The sequence below is a fragment of the Mus caroli genome, unplaced genomic scaffold (assembly GCF_978045245.1).
Source record: "Mus caroli unplaced genomic scaffold, Mus_caroli_1 scaffold_18, whole genome shotgun sequence".
Taxonomy (NCBI): domain Eukaryota; kingdom Metazoa; phylum Chordata; class Mammalia; order Rodentia; family Muridae; genus Mus; species Mus caroli.
In genome coordinates this window covers 64,035,524-64,050,158 of record NW_028227273.1, presented here as the reverse complement: position 1 = coordinate 64,050,158, position 14,635 = coordinate 64,035,524, and the positions used below count along the sequence as shown (strand labels likewise).

Here is a 14,635-nt window from a genome sequence, read left to right as displayed (position 1 = left end):
CCTTTTATATTAAGACAGTGTCTCACTACATTGTCAAGACACTCACTCTGCTGTAGCCCAGGCTGGCCTCAAACTCAAGATCCTCCTGCCTCAGCTCTCAGCTTCCCGAATCCTGGGATTATAAGCATATACCACACACTTAGCTAATCTCTCTCTCTCTCTCTCTCTCTCTCTCTCTCTCTCTCTCTCTCTCTTTCTCTGTTTTTTGAGACAGGGATTCTCTGTATAACCCTGGCTGTCCTGGAATTCACTCTGTAGACCAGGCTGGCCTCAAACTCAGGAATCTGTCTGCCTCTGCCTCCCAAGTGCTGGGATTAAAGGCATGTACCACACTGCCCAGCTAAAGATTTATTTATTTATTTATTTAGCTGTACAGATAGTTGTAAGCCTTTATGTGGTTGTTGGGAATCAAATTTTTAGGACCTCTGCTTGCTCTGGTTGGCCCTGCTCGCTTGGGTCAATACCACTCGCTCAGTCCCTGCTTGCTCCGGCCCAAAGATTTTCTTATTATTATACATAAGTACATTGTATCTGACTTCAGATGCATTGTATCTGACTTCAGAGGGCATTGGATCTCATTATGCATGATTGTGAGCCACCATGTGGTTGCTGGGATTTGAACTCAGAACTAAGCAGCCATCTTGCCAGCCCTAAACATCTCTTTTAAAAAGAAAGCATCTTCCCCAAAGCCTTGACAGCCCTCTGTTTTCACCATATGCTTCTTGGTATGGGTCTTAGTTTCATGTTTATCTCTCCCACTAGATAGGAGATCCCATGCCTGACAGCAGGCATTTGGCTGGTATCTGTGTGAATGAGAACAGAAGTTCATTGTGGGCAGACAGGACATAAGTGTCCTCTGTGCAGGCTGCCCTGACAGGTGGCAGGGAAGAAAGGCTGCCCCTGCCCTGCCCTGCCCTGCCCTGCCCTGCCCTGCCCTGCCCTGCCCTGCCCAGCCCAGCTCAGCCCAGCCCCAGCCCAGCCCAGCCCAGCCCAGCCCAGCCCAGCCCAGCCCAGCCCCTCCCAGCCCCGCCCCTCCCAGCCCCGCCCCTTGCTCGCCCTCCCAGAAACCCAACACAGGCAGGCTGGCCCTGAGTTCTAGAACACTGCATCTTTATTGATTGGAACAACCGCGTCCGCAACTAGAGGTTACATTTTGGGGGTTGTGGAAGAGCGAAAGATGGGTGGTGGAAAACAGAGGCTGGGTGGAGACAGAGAGCAAGGCAAAGGGGTGCATCAGGGTCGTGAGAGACCCCCGTGTCACCCATGAGTGTGTGTAGGGGGTCTCCTGTTGTGCTTTTAGCTTGGTGGCAGGGTAGGTAGGGCAGACGAGTGGGCCTGGGCATATGGGGAGGATTGGCTTTCCTCCATCTGTGAGGCGCCAGGGCAGGAATAGTCCCTACTTTCCTGTCCCTTATGGGATGGGGATAAGCATTTGATGATCAGACTTCCCTGGGGTAGGGGGTGGTAATGGTTGGGGATGCCCTGGAGCAGGCCCCTTCCTGCAGAACTGGGCTGAGATTGGGGGTTGGGGGAAAATGGGATGTCTGGGTGGGTGGAGGGCAGGAAGGTGCTAGGAGGGAGAGAATTTTTATCAGGACCCCTGGACAATGAATGCAGGCCAAACATGGAAGGGAGAGGGATGGGGACAGGCAGATGCCTTCTCTCTGAACCTCAGTTTTCACACCTGTACAGTGGGCACACCAGATTCGATGTCCTTTAAGGTCCATTCCAGTGCTAAGGGTGAAGAGATCTCCAGAAAAGAGTGGCCCTCCTGCATACACATACACACACACACACACACACACACACACACACACACACACACATGCACCCATATGCCCAGTACTGACAGAATGGAATGAACCCAGAATCTGAGCTCAGCCAGTGGCCTGCAGGAACTCTCCGGTACAGGGAGGTTCATTCATCACACTCCTAGGACATTCCCTGGAAACAACCCTCCCTAGTCCCATGGAGCTGTCCAATCAGAGGAAAATCCAAGAGCACTTCATGTCTTCTGCAGCCCTCCTGGTCCCGATGATGAGACACCAGCCTCCGCCAGCCTCGGTTCCCAGCCCAGCCTGTGCAGACAGTAGTGGTGACAGTAACAGTCTCCATGTGGCAACCGTGCTGTCCATGGGCGAGGTGTCCGCAGTCTGGGAGAAGAGGGCAGAGTAGGACAGGAAGATGGTTTCTCTCTCAAAATATTCGAGTAACACCTGTCACACATGTAACCGGCCTCGGCAGCATGGAGAGCACCCAGAGAAGGGTCAGTTCCACTCAGCTGTCTGTAGCTATTCTGGTAAGAGGTTCCCAGGAGCAGTGATCAGTGCTACGACATCCCCAGGGCTGTAGCACTAGGCTTCCAAGAATTGAGCCAGGCCTGCCCGTCTCTGTTCCAGCTTCTGCGTTCGAGCCGTGGAAAGCCTGCATTTCCGAGGCTCATTCTGGCCCCGCTAGCCTGAACAGGTGCTTCCAGAGAACAGGAGAAGGATGGTGAGTGGGAAAGAGGGAATTATGGGAGGAGTGTGCCAGGAGCAGCAGGTTTTGTCTTCACGGACGAATGAGGCATGTAGGTTAACTGTGGTCCCAAGGGGCAGGACAGCCCAGCTGAGGCTACCACCCATCAGCTGTTCTTTACTGCCTGGTCCCAAGAATGCCTTTCTCCTCCCAGACACTAACTTGTAGGGGCCAGGAGTAAAAGGACCCCAGAACCCTGAGAGCTTTACTCTGGGATCCCTGCTTTAAGGCCACAATTTCCCTCAGTTCCCCCAGCAAAGAGGGTGAGGCTGCCACTGTAGAGATCCGCTCAATCCTCTCGATCCCTTCAGCCTGATCTGGAACCGGGGTGTTCACAGGCCACCTACCCCAACATGGACCCCACACTCAAACATACAGGAATGTAGGCTCACAGGTGTCCATGTGCAAAAGGCTCCTGCCCTACAGTTACACTTACTCTCAACCCTGCACATGACTAAATGCTTCTGGTACATGCACACACATATCAACCACACAGCCCCTGCACACAGTGGGCTCTTCTAGACTAGCACACCCCAGCCTCACTCACTTGCACAGGAGGGTGGGCTTCTTAAACAGGCTTTGTAATCTCAGGCCACACACCCTCAGGCATGTCTGCTCTCACCACAAAGAAGGTTCGGGAACATGGGGCCTACACATACTATGAACCTTTCCTGTGTCCAGCTCTAAGATACAGAAGGAGGAGTCCCCACAATAAAGCAGTGAGGACAGTGGGCCGATATGGGGGAGCAGGCTTAGGGTGAAGCAGGAACCCCAGGAGGAGCAGAGGGAGCCATTTCTCCAACATAGCACTGACTCAGAGGCCCTGGAGTTGAGACGACCCTGGCTTCCCCTCTCGGGTTATCCTAAGAGGTTTCTTAATGTTTCTAATACCAGGCTGTGTTCCCAAGATGTTAAATCACACCCTACACTTAGGCTGACCCCTGCTCAGTTGATTCTATAGCCAGGGCCAGGGACTACTGGCTTATAGAATCCATTCTACAAGGTTTCTACTCTAGTGTCTCTCGTGAGCAAGAATGAAGGAGGAGCTCAGAGTGGGAGGGACTCACAGTCTAGTTGGGGTAGTAGACTCGGCACAGATGGGATAATTAAGGAGCAATACCCTGCAGATGTCACAGAATCTTATTCTGCAAACAGAGCAACTCACTTTGGACAAAGGGCTTGAAGGGCCAGGAAGGCGGCCACACTGATTGGGTACCAGGATGCCCTGCTGTAGCCTGGCCTGACCTTCTAGCAGCCAGTGATGATGGTGGTGAAGAAGATGGTGATGGTGGTGGTGGTGATGATGATACAAGCCAGGTGGGGTTGAGGGCTAAGCAGCAAGGGTCTCAATCCTCAGTGAGCCTCCGGGTGCTGCGATGAAGCTGGGGTTCCAGGCTCTTCTCTGCAACTGTCCCCCACAATGCACAGGGAAGAGCCCTGTGCCACACCTCCAGCCAAGGAGCTAGCCTTCAATAGGGTCATCTGTAAGCTCTTTGTCATCCAAAGGGGGTTGAAAGGCCATAGCAGGCAATCTGAGACTGCAGACAGGGCCAGCACCCCACAAACATGTCATTGAGGTGAAGACTGCACGCTGCCACTCACCCACAGAGACAGGGTTTACTACGCCCTACCTCGTGTTCCTGCACGCTCCCATCCAATGATGCGCACAGTGGTACATGGACACAGATGGGCACACACGCTTTCACACCTGCAGAGATGCACATACAGACACACTCAAACATGGACACACAGAGGTTAGGATTCTGCTCTCCTGTGGAAGCTAGGTAGTGGGTAAAGGGACCCAAAGAGGAAAGTTCTAGATCCTATCCTAACAGTTCCAAGGACAAAAACCTCTTCCCAGCTCCCAGGGAACAAAGAAATGCAGCCACCTCCATCCATCTCCCTCCCTCACCCCTCTACTCCACAGGGCTGACTAGACAGTGTCTTATCCTCCCCAGTCCTCTCTGCCAGACTCTCTGATCAAATACCTAAGAAACAGGGGGTCCACTCCACTGTGACTTCATGTTCTCTGTGGGAACATGGGGTCACAGAGGCCAGGCTCTGTGCTTCCCAGTGCCAATCCTCACCTGGGTATATAATATGGACACCACTCCTCACATATCAGCGCCCCCTGTCCCTGGAAGTCCCAAGCTGGGACTCTCTGGAGTGGCATCTAGCGGCTGGTCAGAGTCAGGCAGAAGGTGGGAGATAGTCCTAATACTGTACATACCCTAAGCCCTGTGCTGCGGGCCCTCTCAAGTGGGTACAGTGGGGAGGGCAAGAGGGAGTCCTAGGAACAGGTCAGGGGATCTGAGTTGAGCAATGTGTCCACTCTGAAGCAGGTGCCCCTTCCTTGTCAGCCTCTGATCAAGGGGCAGTCGGAGAGCTCACAGAGTCCCGACTGGCCTGCCTCTGCACCCTGTGACCTCCATCCAGGCAGCCCAAGTCTGATATTCTGCCCACATCTGGCTCCCTTCTGGCAAGCCTCTGGGCTGGAGTTCGGCCTTGAGTCAGGGGACAAGGCAAGGTCAGACAGACACAGCGCAGTGTGCAGACAAGATGAGTCCTATGTCGCACCAAGGTCCCTGGAGGTGGTGGACGCCATTCACGTAAGTCCCATCTCCACAGTAAGAAGGTGCTGGCAGGTCGAATAAAAACTTGTGCTTTAATATATCTGTGGTGAGTGTGAGTGTGTGCGTGTGTTGAACAACCACCAGAGCCTGGCCTGGCCTCTGTCCGAGTTCTCTGCTCATCAATGCAGCCAATGAAGGCCCCCTCCCTGGCGGGCTGGCCCCGCCCCTAGGCACCCCGGCTGGCAGGGGTCAGTCTTTGGTACGATGTGGACACTTTGGTGTGCCGGCGGCAGGGCGGGGTGGGGGCCACACAGCTCTCATCATCTCTGCAACGCCAAGAGGAAGATGGCCATGGATCCCCAAAGTTGCAGGCTGGACAGGCGCGGGGCTCCGCTGCCTGGCATCACAACCACTGTGACACAAGATAGAGAAGAAACAGGCCAGGATTCTGGTTAGCTCCATCTTTGACAGGGAGGAACAGACAGGTAGGTTATGAGAGGCCCCGTGACTCAGTTTCTACTCTTCAGGGAGTGAAGGAAGCCTGAAGGTGGGTGTTCACACAGTCCACACAGCTCACACAGCTCACACAACTCACACAGTCCACACAGCTCACACAGTCTACACAGCTCACACAGTCCACACAGCTCACACAGCTCACACAGTCCACACAGTCCACACAATCCACACAGTCCACACAGTTCACACAGTTAACACAGCTCACACAGTCCACACAGTCCACACAGCTCACACAGTCTACACAGCTCACACAGCTCACACAGTCCACACAGTCCACACAGTCCACACAGTCCACACAGTCCACACAGTCCACACAGTCCACACAATCCACACAGTCCACACAACTCACACAGTCCACACAGCTCACACAGTCCACACAGTCCACACAATCCACACAGTCCACACAACTCACACAGTCCACACAGCTCACACAGTCCACACAGCTCACACAGCTCACACAGTCCACACAGTCCACACAGTCCACACAATCCTCACAGCTCACACAGTCCACACAATCTACACAGTCCACACAGTCCACACAATCCTCACAGCTCACACAGTCCACACAATCTACACAGTCCACACAGTCCACACAATCCTCACAGCTCACACAGTCCACACAATCCACACAGTCCACACAGTCCACACAGCTCACACAGTCTACACAGTCCACACAATCCACACAGCTCACACAGTCCACACAACTCACACAGTCCACACAGCTCACACAGCTCACACAGTCCACACAGTTAACACAGCTCACACAGTCTACATAGTCCACACAGCTCACACAGTCCACACAGCTCACACAGTCCACACAGCTCACACAGCTCACACAGTCCACACAACTCACACAGTCCACACAGTCCACACAGCTCACACAGCTCACACAGTCCACACAACTCACACAGTCCACACAGTCCACACAGCTCACACAGTCCACACAGTTAACACAGCTCACACAGTCTACATAGTCCACACAGCTCACACAGCTCACACAGTCCACACAGTCCACACAGTCCACACAGTCCACACAATCCACACAGTCCACACAGTTCACACAGTTAACACAGCTCACACAGCTCACACAGTCCACACAGCTCACACAGCTCACACAGTCTACATAGTCCACACAGCTCACACAGTCCACACAGCTCACACAGTCCACACAATCCACACAGCTCACACAGTCCACACAACTCACACAGTCCACACAGCTCACACAGCTCACACAGTCCACACAGCTCACACAGTCCACACAGTCCACACAGCTCACACAGTCCACACAACTCACACAGCTCACACAGTCCACCCAGTTCACACAGGAAATACCTGGGCCATAGGTATACACTAAAGATACCTCAGTAAGCTTAGGCAGGTAAGTGGAGGCAGGGCCTGTGGCCTCTTTGGGTCCTCCATATTCCTCACAGCCTGACTTGGGGTGGGCACTCACTTACAGTCAGACACACAGACTTGTCTTGTCATCCAGACATCCTAAGCCTTCCATCCCAGCCCCCTCCTTGTCCTCTTCCATCCTCCTCCCCCCCTCTTTTCCCCAACCCATGTCCAGACTCATACCTTTGTTGGGATCCATCTGCCTCCGGGGACACTCTCCCTTCTTCAGTGTGACATCATCTATGGCAATATCCCCCAGGTAGCCCGAGCCTCGAACCCCCTCAAAAATAATCTGGGGTGGGGTCAGAGAGCAGGGGGAGGGGTTGGGGACGTTGGGCCTGGCACCAGAGCCTCCCCACCCCTTCACCTCGGGCTACCTGGAAGACCCCATCCCCTGCCTTAACCACCCCCGGGAGCCTGCAGGGGACCTCCCTAAGACCTCTGGCCAGGGCAGCCACCTGCCTTCAGAGCAGCCTTCAGCCATCTTCTTACCTGGAAGGGCCCACTGGGGTTGATGGGTACATGGGCCTGCTGCCACACATTACCCTTATTGCCACTGAGGGACCAGGCATGCGTGTCTAGAGCGCCTTTGTTCCTGGACCGCACCAGAAGGTTGAGGGAGCCTGTGGCAGAAGGGAGAGCGAGCAGTGAGGTTGGGGAGGACACCTCTGCCTTCCAGTCTTTTCCAAGCCACCCCCTCCCTCCTTCACCCCATCTTCAGCACAGCCCTGCTGGGTGGGACCTGGTCCTGTCCCCAGACCAGCTTGCAGAGTTAGTTCTTCCCTTTTTTCCTTTCATTCCCATGAAATCAGTGAATCAGGCCTGGCACAAACACACACCACCATCTCCACCCAAGAGTGAAATCGCCATCCCAGAGGCGGCCTCCTGCCTCAGCTCCGACAGGGTTCTATGTACACATATAGAGCATATGTACACTGTAAGTGGGCTGCAGAGAGGGACTGGCCATCTTTATTTGTATAGTTTATATATATATATATATATATATATGTGTGTGTGTGTGTGTGTGTGTGTGTGTGTGTGTGTGTGTGTATGTTTATATATATATATACAGATGGATCCCAACAAAGGTATGAGTCTGGACATGGGTTGGGGAAAAGAGGGGGGGAGGGAGAAGGAAGAGGACAGGGAGGGGGCTGGGATGGAGGGCTTAGGATGTCTGGATGACAAGAACTGTGTGTCTGACTGTGAGTGCCCACCCCCAGTCAGGCTGTGAGGAATATGGAGGACCCAATTCCTCCACATACACACACATACACACACACACACACACACACACACACACACACACACACATATATATGTATATATGTGTATATACGTATGTATGTATAGAGAGAGAGAGGGAGAGGGAGGGAGGGAAAGAGAGAGAGAGAGATTTCTTTTTATTTATGTGCATGTATGCACACACACATCTGTGGAGGCCACAACAGAGCACAGGAGCCACGAGAACCAGGGTGACAGGTCACTATAAACTGCCTGACACGGTGCCAGGAACCAAACGCAGTGGTCTCTGAGAACAGCAAGTGCCCTTGACCTCTGAGCCATCGCTTGTAGCTTTGTTAATTTATCTATGTATTCATTTATTCATTCATTGATTTTAGGAGAGAGGTGGGCGCATGCCATAGTGTGTGTGTGGTCACAGGACAATGAGTAGGTGGGGGTCAGCTTCTTCTTCTACCATGTGGATTCTGGGGACTGAACTTGCTATCATGAACTATTACTGGGCCATCCTGCAGGCCCATGCATGTGTGGTTTTAAATTATATTTATTATTATCATTATTATTAGTGTGTGTGTGTGTGTGTGTGTGCGTGCGTGTGTGGGTGTGTGTAGCTCATGGATAGACAGCCGGCTTGCCAGCAGATCCCTAGGATTTTCCTGTCTTGGTCCCCATCTCCCCAGTCCCATCAGATCACAGGTATGATCTGCCACTCAGCTTTTCCTTGGGTCCCAAGGATCTGAATTCAGGGCCTCACGCTTGATTAGTAAACACTTCACCCTCTGAGCCGGCTCTCCGGCTCCTTTATCTGGATGTCTTGTGCACTGGATAAAGCCAGCCATCCCAGCCAGATTTTTCCTAACACGGATGCTAGGCACAGCAAAATAAATCAACACTGGAACACAGAACAATTTAGTTAAAAGACATCGGGGGTGGGGGGCTACTTGGCTATGGCGAATAGAATTAGGGTAAGAGTTGGGGGCACTAGCCTAGGGGCGGTGAACCCATCTGTGCAACCTTGGGGGGATCTGGAACCCCAGGAGCTCTGAGGGGCACGGGGAGAGGAGCGGATTGCAGCTTTAGTGAAAGGCACCCGGTTGCGGTCAGTGTCCACTGGCTGTCTCTTTCAGCCCATCTTGTGGCACAAGAGACCTGGCTCTGCAGGAAAGGAAATCCATCTTCAGAGGCTCCCGATGGCTGGCATTTCCATGGCGTTGCCCACAGACAAAGCTGCACCATCTGTGATACCAGATAGACAGACAGCCGCCCCCCTCCCCCCTGTTGTGGGGCGAGTCACCAAATGTTACCTGCCTTGGATGAAAGGGAGTTGGCTAGGACCAAGGAGAGCTGACGAGACACAAAGTTTAGGGACAGCTGGTGCCCAGAGCTGCCAGGCACCATGGGGAGGGGGGGTGTTATATAGCAGAACCAGGCCTGGGGGACACGCTAACGGCTCAAAGCCAGCAGGACCTCAACAGTCAAGGATGGGTGCCTAAGAGGGTAGCCACTTGTCCTAGACAAACAGGAAATGGCCACTCTGGCTTCAGCGTGGCCCAGACCATTGCTTTTCAGAGGCCTTACAAGCCCCCAACTGCAAAACAAATATGAGTTTGAGCTCGGGCTGAGACTCTGTTTCAGAAACAATTTTTTAAAAAAGATTTATTCATTTTTATTTTATGTGTATGAGTGTTGGTCTGCATGTATACAAGTGTGTATACAAGAGTGTCTGGTGTCAAAGGAGATCAGACGAGGGCATCAGATGCCCCCAAACAGGGTTATAGACCAGTTTGAGATGTCATGTGGGCGCTAGGAATTGAACCCAGGTCCTCTTCAAGAACAGCAACTATTGTTTTGACTGCCAGGCCGTCTCTTTAGTGAAATCAATGAGCTCTAGGTTCAGTGAAAGACCGTTTCTCAAAAACTTAACATGGGCCAAGTATGGTATTGTATGTCTATAATCCTAGCACACAGAAGGCAAAGGCAGGCAGATCGAAAGACCCTCAAACAAAACAAAACAAACAAAACAAAACAAAACAACAAAACAAAACAAAACAAAACGTAAATAAGGTGGAGTCTGACTGAGGAACAATGTCTGAGGTTGACCTCTGAACTCCACAGGCAGGGGCACATACACAGACTAGAAAATTCGCAGAGCCCCCCTCCCATGTGTGCACATAAAAATGAAAAAAATGAGGGTCTGGCGAGATGGCTCAGTGGTTAAGAGCACTGACTGATCTTCCAGAAGCCCTGAGTTCAATTCCCAGCAACCCCAGAGTGGCTCATGACCATCTGTAATGGGAACCGATGCCCTAAATAAATATTTTTTAAAAAATGAAAAAGCAACAAAGGACAGCTACCTTCAGTGGGGTAGTGAGGGATTCCCCCAGGAGACCCAAGTGAAGGAATGAATAATGTCCAGGCCAGGGACCACTCTGAGCAAAGCCTGCAGAAGCAGGGATGTGCTCTTATTCAAGCCAGGCACTGGGGTGCCAGTGTCAGGTGGTAACAATTAAGGTCAGAGATGGGTTGTGCTGTGCCTGGCATGGGAGACCTGAGGATGGGGACAGAAAGGGTCAGAGGGTCCTGAGCCAAGGAGTAGTGTGACCTGGGATGGAGTCTCTCCACAACTGGAGGATTCTGTCAGTGGTCAGGATGCCTTTCGCCTCTGGAATAGCCTATTCCTGTCCCATAGGTTTGTCAGTGAGAGTCCCCCTTAGATGGCCTCAAGGCTGCCTCCCAATAGCTTTACTGCCTAGTATTCACCCCACCCCTGTGAAGCTCAGAGCAAGGACTACGAGTCACAGACATGGTCCCCTCAGGCTTTCTGTCCCCCCTAATTCCAGGCTCTTACAACAACCTCTGTGTCCCTCCTGACACCTAGATGTCCAGGGCCACTCTAAGCTGACAGTGACCCACCATCTCCATATTTGCCTGGTGTTGTTGGGGTGACTGCCCTGAAACTAAATAGAAACGAGGTCAGACATTCAAGGCCATCCACCTTTCTCACCACTACCACCCCCAGGGGAGGGGGAACTTCTCAGAGTCCAGACCCAGGCACAGTACTGGTCTGCTTAAATGATTTGGGGTCAAAGGTCCTGTCCCACCACCCCCATCCTGGGTTATTTGGCCAGCATGACCCTCCTTCCTCGATCTGGAAACTTCTCCTGGGTGAGCCAGCGAGACTGTGGGCATCTTAAGTTGCTGTGGGATGGGGATGGGGAGGGGCACGCAAGGACAATGGAGAAACTTCAGTCGACTGATAAGGAAGGATTGCCAAGATGATGGATGGTCCAGAGGGAAAAGGTGAGCATAAAAACAGTATAAAACGGTGAGGAGAGAGGATGCCTGTGCTCTGCCTTTACTGCCTTCTCTTTTATAACTTTCAGTCCCTGTAAAACACATTAGTTTTCTCCTGTAGGTTAAAAAACAAACAAACAAGCCGGGCAGTGGTGGCACACACCTTTAATCCCAGCACTTGGAGGCAGAGACAGGTGGATTTCTGAGTTTGAGGCCAGCCTGGTCTACAGAGTGACTTCCAGGACAGCCAGGGCTACACAGAGAAACCCTGTCTCGAGAAAAAACAAAAACTAAAACAATTTTTTTGTTTAATAAGATGGGGTCTCACTATGCAGTCCTGGCTGGCTTGGAACTGGCTATGTAGACCAGGCTGGCCTCAAAACTGAGCCCTGCTTCTACCTCCTGAGTGCTGGGATCAAAGGCACGCACCACCATACCCAGCGTAAGCCCCACATTAAACAATTTTTGTGTTCTCAGCAGGCTCCCCAGACCAACCCCCACATGGGCTCCGTGTTTCTTGTCATCTGCTGTCCTGATGCTGACCGAGGTTACCACGGTGGTCACTACTAACTCCTATCAGCTGCTGTTAGCTGTCAGGCTTTCTGTAGGGCAGGGACTTGTCCGTCTCCTGCATCAAAGCGACTGATGCAGGAGCCATGGCATCCTATGCGCACTGTCTCCCCATTCTGTGGTTTCACTTCCCTCTTACACTTAGGGAACAGCTCTTCCTCTTGCTGCTCAGGAAGGGAGACACACCCCATCCAGTGCTGTGTTTAGGATTCAGGGAGATCAGACCCTGGATGGAGTGCTTTGTTTCTCTGTCTTGGGAAAATACTTAACCTCTCTGAATTATGTGGACCCCTGTACCTGGCAAGTTGTCTACACACAACCAAAACAGCTAAGGGGTGTTCTCCAGCCCCAGCACAGCTCGCCCACTGTTCCCCATCCCTATGCACAGGTTAGCCAACTTGAGATGCTGAGGCTTCCTTGGGAAGTCCCGGGCCTCCTGTAGCCCCCTCATCCTCCCCAGCAAGCATATACAGTCAGATCTCACGGTTTCAAACTCACCGATGTGTTTCCCATACATGTGGTAGAAGAAAGAGACGCAGTAGAACTTGGCACTGGCGTTGTACAGGGGACTCACCAGCCTTGCACGGTCCCCCAGCTCCCTGGGTCTGGATGTCTCAATGAACATGTAATAGCCTGCAGCGGAGGTGGGGGGGGGGGGCGGGGTTACACTAGGAGTCTTCCTCCTCTGCCCCAGCCTCTGCACAGCTCATTTCTTTCTAGCTTAGCTGGTGAAGCTCAACCTCCCTGAGGCAAATCAAAGAGCCTTGCCGGGCTTAATTCAGAGTTCAGCTGCTCTATAATTTGTCCAATCAGGTCAAAGCTCTGTCTCCTGGGGATTGCCTGTGTCTCTCCCACCTCTCTCAGACTAGGGGTCTACAGACCTGGACTCCTCCCAGAGGCCACCGGCTATTCTTAACAACAGGCCACGCCCTCACCTTCAGGGGTGCCACTGATGTCAGTAGGGGGCCCAGTATTAGGAGAGCGCTTGGGGTTCTGGGTAAGAGCATTCTGCCGCGTCCAGTCAAAGTTGTCTGTCAGATCCTGGGTGTAGCCGCAGATTTTCTCATCCTCAAAGTGACAGGTGTTGTCTGCGTGGAGGACACAGGGGGTGGGGTGACACAATGAGGTTCAGCTTCAGCCTTTCTTGTCTATCCTTACCCTCCCTCCCCCTTAACATCCCTAAGCCAACTTTAAATACTCTAAACAACAGGTCCTGGGCTTCAGGGCGGTGGCATCCAGGACAAATTTATTCCAGAACAGGACTCTGCCTATTTAAGACTTCCTTCCAGAGTAATGATTCTAGGCATATACAATAAAATGCACAGGGGCTTCAAAGGAAATCAATTAAATTGAAATACAGTTGTCAAAATAGTCTTGTAATCCGTTATATAATAACAGGGGCTCCTTTATTATGTAATTAAATCGCAACATCTACCATGAGGTCTAATAACTACCGTGGTTCTGAAATGCTAATGAATAAAAGTGACATTTGCAGATGTCTGCAACAGCTATAAGGCGCCGGGGAAATGCGGGCTATGTGCAGATGACAGGGTAACAGGTACTGGTGATTATTCTAGCGTGGTTTGTTGTCTGCGTTCATCATTAAAGAACATGTTAAATCTCTGTCAGAAATAATGGCGTGCCTCTTCAGATTCAGACACCCCTGGCCTTCTATCCAGAGGACCCTTGCAGGTGCCCGCCCACCCAGCATCACAGATTACAACCCTACTCCCTTTCTCCCCTAAGCTGCTTTCTGTTTAGGGAATTCCATCGCAGAAACAGAGGACCTTAGGACAGCCCGGACTTTTCCATTACTTTGACGGACAGTGCCCCCCACCAACGTGCAGTCTTTAAGCCCCCGGAATAAACTATGGTTGCAAGTGTCTCCAGGCCATCCTCTGTTGCTGGCATTTTCTATGGAAATACGGGAAGACGTAATGTTTCTCTCTGGGTGTCCCTTCAAGTTCCCTAGTCCCACTTTAGGCTCTGTGTCCCTAAAGAGTAAGGGAAGTTAAGGACTGGGGTCTCACCTGACAGGCTGGGCAAGTTGATAGCTGAAAAGCAAGCAAGGGAACCAAGTCAGAACAAAGAGTGCCCAGGCTGGGGAGCAGGGAGTGGGAGTGTGGGAGGGGGAGGGGGATCTTGGGGCCAGGACTGGGGACCAGTGGGCCTGGCCCACAGGGTAAGTGTGAACAGTGGGGTGCTCCAAGTTTGAAGGGTGTGTAGAAAGGGTTTATGGGATGGGCCCACTCCCCGCTGCCACCGCCATCACCTACGCTCTGTGTAGTGGATGATGCGGGAAGCCATGTCACCAGCCCCAAAGGTGGTGTAGGGTGTGAGGCGGATCTCATAGCTGTGGGGTACTCGGAGGTCAGTCAAGATATACTCCAGCAGCTGTCCCTTCTCCACACGACGAACGGGGATGGCCTTGACCATGGCATTGTGCTGGTTCAACTGTGGATACAGGGGTGTTCCCAGATGCCCAAAAGGCCACAGCCTCCACTGGAGGGGGAGCCCAGGCCCTGGAA

The 14,635-nt window shown here is 52.3% G+C and overlaps 1 protein-coding gene across 1 annotated transcript in view; it reads right to left on the bottom strand.

Moving 5' to 3' along the window:
* Nucleotides 1-5,163: 5,163 nt before the first annotated feature.
* Nucleotides 5,164-14,635, bottom strand: part of Mdga1 (MAM domain containing glycosylphosphatidylinositol anchor 1) — a 56,610-nt gene continuing 47,138 nt past the window's right edge. The window contains exons 11-17 of the mRNA XM_021149662.3: nucleotides 14,384-14,561; nucleotides 14,138-14,161; nucleotides 13,043-13,195; nucleotides 12,606-12,740; nucleotides 7,494-7,624; nucleotides 7,185-7,293; nucleotides 5,164-5,502 (exon numbers count right to left, since the gene is read on the bottom strand). Coding sequence (XP_021005321.1) covers nucleotides 5,411-5,502; nucleotides 7,185-7,293; nucleotides 7,494-7,624; nucleotides 12,606-12,740; nucleotides 13,043-13,195; nucleotides 14,138-14,161; nucleotides 14,384-14,561 — 822 coding nt within the window. The 3' untranslated portion in view covers nucleotides 5,164-5,410. The remainder of the gene's footprint in view (nucleotides 5,503-7,184; nucleotides 7,294-7,493; nucleotides 7,625-12,605; nucleotides 12,741-13,042; nucleotides 13,196-14,137; nucleotides 14,162-14,383; nucleotides 14,562-14,635) is intronic.